This window comes from Oryx dammah, unplaced genomic scaffold (genome assembly GCF_014754425.2).
Source record: "Oryx dammah isolate SB20612 unplaced genomic scaffold, SCBI_Odam_1.1 HiC_scaffold_9, whole genome shotgun sequence".
Lineage (NCBI taxonomy): Eukaryota > Metazoa > Chordata > Mammalia > Artiodactyla > Bovidae > Oryx > Oryx dammah.
In genome coordinates this window covers 37,116,479-37,126,002 of record NW_024070193.1, presented here as the reverse complement: position 1 = coordinate 37,126,002, position 9,524 = coordinate 37,116,479, and the positions used below count along the sequence as shown (strand labels likewise).

General features: G+C 39.6%; 1 protein-coding gene across 2 annotated transcripts in view; it reads right to left on the bottom strand.

Moving 5' to 3' along the window:
- Positions 1-6,333: 6,333 nt before the first annotated feature.
- Positions 6,334-9,524, bottom strand: part of CNTN4 (contactin 4) — a 1,027,325-nt gene continuing 1,024,134 nt past the window's right edge. For both annotated transcript variants that reach the window (XM_040245968.1, XM_040245967.1), the window contains one exon: positions 6,334-8,979. In XM_040245968.1, the coding sequence (XP_040101902.1) occupies positions 8,879-8,979 (101 nt within the window). In that variant the 3' untranslated portion in view covers positions 6,334-8,878. The remainder of the gene's footprint in view (positions 8,980-9,524) is intronic.

Here is a 9,524-nt window from a genome sequence, read left to right as displayed (position 1 = left end):
GGACCACCCATTCCGCTCACGTGACGCACGTGCCTTATTTTAATATTCCAATAGCCTCTTTTCCCCATAAAAGTGGGTTATCAGTTTCGTTTCATTTATTAAAATAAAAACCCAAGATTTGCCCCTGCCACGTGATAAAAATGAATGAAAATGCATCAGCCTGGGGAAAATTGTGGGAAATAAATCAACACTTAAGTCACTGATGTCACAGTTCAGAGGTCGGCCAGATTCTTCTTAAAGAGCTGGATCCTTAAAACTTATCAGCTGTGAGAGCCAACAGCTCTAGTTCCTTGGATACACACATAGTATCCTCGGTTAAGGGGTCAGGGACTTCAACAAACCAACAGAACTTTAAATGGAAAAGCTTGTGCTTCCACCCTCAGTTAACATCACCCTTCAAAGAATTGATCACACTCAGCAAGACCCTGGAATTTTGCACTAGGAATGAATTACCTCAATAAGCAGGCGACTTTCCTACATAAGCTTGCCAGATAAAGCAAGAAAAAAGAAGAGGCCCAGTTAACTTTGAATTTCCAATAAATATTGCAAAAACAACTCGGAGACACTGGAAGCCAAATAAAACAAACAAGCAAAGAGACCATTTGTAGTTGAAGAAATCCAAGAAGTAGAGGGAGACCACCGTGGAGCAGAAAACTCACCATATGTGAGCTGCATGAGCTCTCCCTGCAGAAACCCTATGCTGCTGCTGAAGCTTTCTCCAACGGAAAAGCCTTTTCAATTTTTCCCCATCTTGTTGACAATTTATTTTCTAAGCCTTGGCTCTTGCCACCAGGAAGTCTATGTTCCCCAGTTACTTTCTGTTGGATGCTACTTTAATCACTTATTATATTATTTAAACTTTTCCTGTCTCATTTAAAGTTAAAACTCTGAGGTTGAGAACACGGCCCTGTTTATCACTGTGTTCTTAACAGAAGGGTAGGAACTGATTGAACTTAGACAATGAAAAGGAAAGGCAGTTTCTTAAGCATAACAGAAAACTATATTCATCTCAGACCAAACAAACCAAATTGAACCCTGCCTGTGCCCAGGTCACCTTTCAACAACCTGCGTACAACTTCCTAGGAAGCTCACTACCCTTCTTGTTGGGAAGCAGTATCTGTATCTATCTATCTATCTGGCTATTTACCTGTCAACCTATTGGTATAAATATCTAATGGTTTAGAATAAGGCTTGGAGTCATAAGTGACCAGCATCTGAATTCTTGGCCTCCCCAATCAGCTGTGTGATCTGGAACAAACCTATGAACCTCTCAGCCTTGGTCCCTCCTGCACCAAATAGGAATAATACATGGGAACTACAGGTTTGCAGAGACTGGCACACGCTTAAAGTATTATTGTTGTCGGCTATTAGAATTACCAGTGCATTTCTCTGTGGCATTGTGACAAAACACTGTGACTGGTCCCCTGGCTTCCCCACCCAGTCTAACTCCAAACAAGGAGATTTCACACCAGCCTCAGACTGTCTCTATCTCCTTCATGCTGTGGCCCTGTGGGGTCTCTCTTCCTGACTCCCTGCCACTCCTCTGTGCCTAGAACAGGGCCTGGTACACAGAGGGCACAGGGTCCTCTGAATAGCTGTCCTGGGCCTGGTCGGATAAAGAATCCCTCCACCTCTCAACCTCAACGTCAGACATCTCCCGTCCCACCTCGCCACTGTCTTCTCACCAACTCAGTGTCCTGATTGCCTTCTTACCCTCTCTTGTCTTCCCTCTGAGTAAATCGTATTTCTAGGTTTTGAAATGCACTGAATGAAAAGTTCTAAATTCTTTTGGTTTTTATTATTACTTTTTGGCCATCCCGCACAGCATGTGGGCTCTTAGTTCTCCGACCAGGAATTGAACCAGTGCCCCCTGCTCTGAAAGCACAAAATCTTAACCACTGGACCACCACAGAAGTCCTGAGAGCACTAAATTCTTGTCCCAACTTCCTAATTGTCAGTGTTACCATGGACTTATCATATCACCTCTTTCCCTCCATACATAGGTGCAAAGGGATAAAACCTGCATATCCTGCTTCTTAGTGTGAAAAGCACTTTGAAAATTATTTTTAAAAATTCAAATTCAAGTCATTACACTTTGTTAGTTAAAATCCTAAGGTATATACATTTCCTGGAATGGTTTGTGTGATTCCTAACAATTGGTAAGAATATATAGAAAAAGTAAAATTTTAAGAGGTTGGGGAATAAAAGGACAGTAGGTGATTTTGTCTAAATTGTGAGCTCTGTTGAGTGTCGTGGTTTACACTTGGGTTGTGGAATTGGAACATCTAGTCTGTATGGCCCATTTGGCATGAAGGGAAAGGGGGCTCCTTTTGGAATGAGCAGCCTGACTACAGATGGTGATCAGGAGGGCAGAGCCTGGCGAAGTCACTCCAAATGCTGCCGTAGGCTCTCCACCCTCCAGCTTCGTTAGGGTCAGAGATGGGGGTGGGCAGGTAGGGATAAAGGCCTGGCACTTTGGGACAGCAGTAAAAAATCACGGCCAAACTTTAAGCCTGAGCTATGCTCTGAGAAGGCAATATGGCACCCCACTCCAGTACTCTTGCCTGGAAAATCCCATGGATGGAGGAGCCTGGTAGGCTGCAATCCATGGGGTCGCTAAGAGTCGGACACGACTGAGAGACTTCACTTTCACTTTTCACTTTCATGCATTGGAAAAAGAAATGGCAACCCACTCCAGTATTCTTGCCTGGAGAATCCCAGGGATGGGGGACCCTAGTGGGCTGCTGTCTATGGGGTTGCACAGAGTCGGACACAACTGAAGTGACTTAGCAGCAGCATGCTCTGATTATTTAAATACCACATCGTATGTACTGTATAGCACAGGGAACTCTACTCAATGCTCTGTAGTTACCTAAATGGGAAGAAGTTCCCTAAAATTGGGAATATATGTATACATATGGCTGATTCACTTTGCTGGACAGTACAAGCTAACATAACACTGTAAAGCAACTATACTCCAATAAAAATTACTTTTTAAAAAGATACTTAGAATACAAACCTATAGGCATTGCATGCAGTCTCACAAGGTCCTACTTTGATTAATAATATGCTTGGGGGTTTCTGAAGTCACTTTCGTATGTATGATCTGCTGACAATAAAACTAAAAGCTGAAAATGGTTCAAGAAAAAGTGTAATGAATGAATGAACTGATGTAATGAACCATGTTATGAACTGATACCTATGTGTGGGTACTCATGATGTGCTGGAATCAGAGAAATGAGAAGTCAGTGCCAGAGAGGGAAATTGAGGGAGGATTTGGTATCTGACTGAGAACCCTACTACCTGACTTATTTTATTAACATAATTACACAGTTTTATTTTATTAATTGTATTACTGAAAGTATTAAATATTAAAATTTATACTAATAATTGAAAATACTTAAGAAAAAAGTGATAATGGATATCTCAGGTGAGTTCAACACTCATTCTGGTTAGGGAATTCACCAGGAAATGCATTGGTTAGGGAATGCACCCACATTCTTTGTTTTTTGATGACCATCTCAAGTGACTTGGGAAAAAGAACACTCACTTACTTATTTACAGAACAATTTGCTAGTGTTTGGAGAGCTGTGATTCTAGAATTTTACAAATGTTATCCTGTCAAATAAGTGGCAATTGTATGAATGCATCCCTGGTGATCAGACTCCAGAATTCATATTCTTAGACACTGTATTAGGCTGCCTACGTAAGGCCTCAGTGTCTGTCATTTTGTCGTAGAACACTTTGGGGGTAGATCCAGAGATTGAATATAAGTATTTTATTTTAAAAGGCTTTTTCCCGAAATCATTATGGTTGGTCAGATAATTCTTCTAATTGTCATAAAGGAAAATATAGCCAACTCTTAAAATATAATGAGATACTACTTCACACCAGTCAAAATGACCATCATCAAAAAAGTCTATAAACAATAAATGCTGGAGAGGGTGTGGAGAAAAGGGAACCCTCCTACACCGTTAGTGGGAATGTAAACTGGTACAGCTCCTATGGAGAACAGCATGGAGGTTCCTTAAAAAACGTACACCCATGGCAGATTCATGTTGATGTGTGGCAAAACCAATACAATATTGTAAAGTAAAAATAATAATAATAATAATAAATAAATAAAAGAAAAAAAAAGAAACTGAAAATATCCCTGAAATAGAATATGTATGTGAGAAAATGGCATGGAAAAAACTGTATTGTGTATGACAGAAATAATTATTAAGCTTGTTTTGGGAATGTTCACACAAATGAAATGTTTAATAAAAATAATTTCTACATTAAAAAACCCTAAAAATAGAGCTACCATATGGTCCAGCAATCCCACTCCTGGGCATATATCTGGAGAAAACCACTGTTGGAAAGGATACATACACTCCAGTGTTCATCACAGCACTGTTTACAATAGCCAAGACATGGAGACAACTTAATGTCCATTATCAGATGACTGGATAAAGAAGCTGTGGTATATATATATACACAATGCAATAGTATTTATCCATTAAAAAGAATGATAGAATGCCATTTACAACAACATGGATGTACCTGGAGATTATTATACTAAGGGAAGGAAGTCAGAGAAAGTCAAATATCTTATGATATTGCTTATATGCTGAATCTAGAAAAATGATACAAATGAACTTATTTACAAAACAGAAACACAAGCTTAGAGAACCAACTTATGGTTACCAGGGGGAAAGTGTTGGGGTTGGGGGAGGGATAGATTGAGTTTGGGATTGACATGCATATACTGCTATATTTAAAATGGATAACTGACAAGGACTTACTGTTTAGCACAGTGAACTCAGCTCAATATTCTGTAAGAACCTAAATGGACAAAAATTTTGAAAAAGAACAGATAATTGGATGGATATAACTGAATCACTTTGCTATACACCTGTAGCTAACACATTGTTAATCAACTATACTCCAATATAAAATGAAAATTAAAAGAGGAAATATATCCAATTCTTGATTATCTATGTTAATGGAGGTGAACAGCAGCATTGATAATCCAATATAGTTTGCAAAAATCACCTGGTGGTTGATTACATTGCTTTAAAAATTACATGACATTTTAAAAGCTAATTATTACTATTTATGGGCTTTTTAGAATTAACCATTTTTGGAGCATATTTGCTGTAGGATATGGGTGGTGGGAGAGACTGGGAAAAGATTCATCAGGATTGACTGTTGCTTCTCAGATGTAAATAACCAAACATTTGATGGGAGGAATAATTCAATCATTCTATCTTAAGATAAAGGCTTAAGGCAGCTCCCACCTCACAGGTTGGAAGAGATGCAAGTTCACCTGCGGATGAAATTTATCATCCACACTTTCCACCCCCATGGAAAGATGCTGTTTCATAATCAGGTTTTGTGAGCTTTATAAAAACTCTGGAATGCTGAGAGAATCCAACTATCTGGCAAAATAGAATCTTCTTTTGTACAGTTAAATCACAGGTGAACCACCCATACACAAAATGAGCATCAGAATAAGTGCTAGAAAAGATGAAATAACCAAAGCAAATATTCCTTTTTCTAGTGCTTCTCCTTTATAGTCATTGGACAACAACCCCAAGCAGCAATTCATTTCCCTGCACATATTAATTGGGACTAGGGCCTGGGGAATCTCGCATGGATGGCTGAGCATAGATAGTGCGCTATTTAGACATTCCCAGCATTTATATTCCCATCTTCTAGAAACATCATTTCAATTCTCCTTTAACAAACTTTCTCTCCCCTATGAGTACATGATTGAGGTGCTCTTGTGGGTAACATAAATTGATCAGACTCTTCTAGGAATTTGGATATTGAACAGAGTGGCTTTGAAATCAGAAACAGAGCTAATTCAACCCAAAACAGTTCCCCCCAAAGACTGCAAAGTTCCTGCAGGTTCGTCCCCAGGGTGGCCTGCTCCTTAGTCTCACCAAGGCTTGGGTATTCAGTGTCTCCGTGGCTCACGTGATCTGACCTGGGTCATTCCTTTATGTTTGCTCGGGTAAACCAGAGTTGTTTCTGTTGCTTGCAAGCAGTGAGCCTAACCTGCAACAACCATGAAAACCAACAAATAAGACACGTTTGGGTGAAGGTGCCTATGGGGCACTTTAAAAACAATACCTTGAGCTTGGTCAGACTCAGCTAATCCAGGGCCTTATTTATCAGATGATTAAGCTGAGAGATTCAAGGACTTTTTCCAAGGTTTCAAATCAGAAGCCAGGCCTTCTGACACTTTCTGCCACCTTGCAAAACAGTGACAGTCTCCTCTGATTGGTTTGCTGGGGCACACAGGCGGGCAACTGATGCAAAATGCTACTTCAAAGACCCCTTCAATCAATTAATCAATGATTATTTATTGCAAGGCACTGTGCTAGGCACTATGGAGAGTACATGGAAGATAAGACCGAAGTCCCTGCCCTCAAGGAGCTTACAATCTAGTTGGGAAGACAAGGCATACATACAAGGAAAATTAAGTAACAATACAGGAGTTGAGTTAAAATGCGAGATAACAGTACAAGAGACTTCCAAAAGTAGTACCTGATTAAATTACTAAGTGAGGGGTATTGACAGGGCTTGCAGCTCATTCAGAGGAAGGAGGTCAGAGAGGGTTGGAAGGCTTCTCAGACAAGCCGGGGCTGGAGCTACCCTAGAACAGTCAAGATCAGGGATTAAAGAAGAGTGGGGGTATTTCAAGAAGGGGCAGCCAGATGCCCAAAAGGCACAGAGGTGAGACCAAAAGCAAGTGGTGTTCGGGGGCCAGTGAGGGCTCTGTGTGGCTGGGTATGGACTTAAGTTGTTATTAGATTAACAAGGGCCTCAGGTTTAGATTTTATCCTTGTAGCAATGGAGTTGGGAGAAACCTTAAAACAACAGATATCCTTAGATTAAGTGTAGAAAAGACTGAGTTAATCCAGAGGATCTACTCACGTTTGATCTTCAGATTTATTTGTGGATTTTTGACCCTCTCTACTTCCAAAGAGGACCTGCAATGGTGTTTTCTCTGGGTCTTCTAGGTAGGGATCGAGGCCAGAGACTTTTGAGTCCCTCTAGGATCTTAAATTATAACTAGCACAAGGGTGAGTGAACAGATTCCCTGACAGGCAGGCAGGAAAAATGCTCCCAAAAGACAAGTATCTTTACAAATGACAGAATATTTATTAACAATACCTTTAAAAAAAGATTACATATGCTAGATCACTGGTAAATATCATTAACACTGGGGTTGGGAACTAGCTGGGGTGTTTTTTTTTTTTCATTCATTTTATTATTTTGTTGATTTTTTTGTGTGTGTGATTTTAAATTTTGTCTTATTTCAACATAGAAGTAACCATATCAAACTAAGAAAGGAACACAGCTTGAAATACTGACAATATATTTTTTCCCAGTTACCACCCTAGTTTTTACACAAGTGGAATCCTGATTATGACTTTATTGGATAAATATAGCTAGAAGGTTGAAAAGTTAACTTATACTCTTTGTAAGCAAAATCGACAAATTACAGGCAAATTTGAGCTCTCTGAGAAAGAAGAAAAGGTGCAGTGTGTTTACAAGTGAAAATTTTTATAGAAAATTTCATTGCATTTTATTTGCACTGTTCCACTAGTGTCAACTTACAAAACCTCCCCCGTTATAACAAATAGTTCTTTTCATAAGAATACGGTTTTGTTGATATTGTCATTTTCCAATGTGTGATTTTAAGATGTAGAAGATAAAGCTTATAAAGCAACAAGGCTACCTACTGCAAAACAGGAGAATCATTGAGATACCATAGTTGTACTAAAGATCTCTTATAGAGTCATGAAAAAAATTCTTTGTGGCAACTGTTTGCTGAAATAGGAGAAATCTGCCAGACTCCTTACATAATTCTGATTTAAAAGAAGGGCTCTATCATTAAAGAGATACACATATTATCTATAAGAGATTTTGTAAAGAAGTTATGAATCCATCGACTGAGAATTACTCTTTTCTTTGTTAAATGTACATTCAAAACAGATACATTTAAAGATAGTAAAATTATTCTTTATCCTTTGAAAGACGTGGCTGACTATAGTAACTTTTGGTCTATGTTACTACAGGATATGTAACTTGCAGTGTCATGGCTAAGATTATGCTACTACAAAGACAAGGCTAACTTAGTTGAGGGAAAAGAAAGTCTTACCGTACTATGCTAAATTCAGGGGTGGGAGTCCTGCTCAAGGTACCGCTGGGGCAGTTAGTTTAGGTTTTGAGATTGTGGCCATTCCTGAAATCATCTCAAGTTGTGTGGAACAACAAAATTCACAACAGGGCTGGAAAACATATTGTACAATGGCTAAACGACTTGATTCAGTGCATCAGACATCCCATGAGTCATTCCTACACAGCAGCCTTGAGTTACAGACTAATCCTTCAGCTGTGCTGCCTCTAGACTCTTGTAGAACCATACAAGGAATCTGCAATGTATTGACCAAGGTAAGTTTCCAACTCTGTCTTTAAAGGAAATATTTTCAAATAATAATCATATGATTGTGTTGCCCATAGCATTTTACAGCAGAGGAAAAAAATTAATATCTACATTTCATGTTAACTTTAAAAAATCCTATAAAACACTAAATATATAATAAAAAATATGCATATAAGGACATATGTAAACTGCTTTGGTAACATCATATTACAGATGTCTTCAGTGCATTGCAGAGTTTCCAAAGAAACTTCAGACAAAGCTAGATTTGCTTTGAGGAAGTACTGTAGAATGCCATTCCTAAAGAAGCAAAAAACATTTTTTTTTCCAGTAATAAGATGTACTTGAACAACAATATTACTTAGTACTGGGTGTCTTCAAAACAACTAGCTAAATGTTGCTTATATTATAAAGAGAAAGTCCTTCGGAGAACTGCTGTCATAAACTGGACCTTGCTGTGAGGGAGATCATGATGGTACTGATGGCCGACAGCGTGCATGCATTTGAAGTGGACGGCCCGGCTCCTCTTGCATAGGCATCTGCAGAGAGAAGACAGTCACTCAGCATCCACTCACCCTGGCAACAAACGGAGGCAGGACACAGGGCTCTTGGAAATGGAAGAACTGTCTCAAGTCTATTGGAAATGACCATCTCCCTCTCTTTTTAAAATTTTTAACCTTTTTCTTTTTGGGGTATAGCCAATTTTAAACCTTTTCTTTTATACTGGGGTATAGCCAGTTATGGGCTTCCCAGGTGGCACTAGTGGCAAAGAAGTTGCCTGTCAATGTAGGAGATGTAAGAGACCCGGGTTCGATCCCTGGGTCGGGAAGATCCTCTCCAGGAGGGCATGGAACCCACTCCAGCCTTCTTGCCTGGAGAATCCCACGGATAGAGGAGCCTGGCGGGCTACAGTCTATGGACTTACACAGTCAGACACACCTGAAGCGACCAAGCACAAGCCAATTAACAATACTGTGATAGTTTCAGGTGAACAATGAAGGGACTCAGCCATACATACAGATGTGCCCATCCTCCCCCAAACTCCCCTCCCATCCAGGCTGCTGCATAACACTGATCCCTGTGC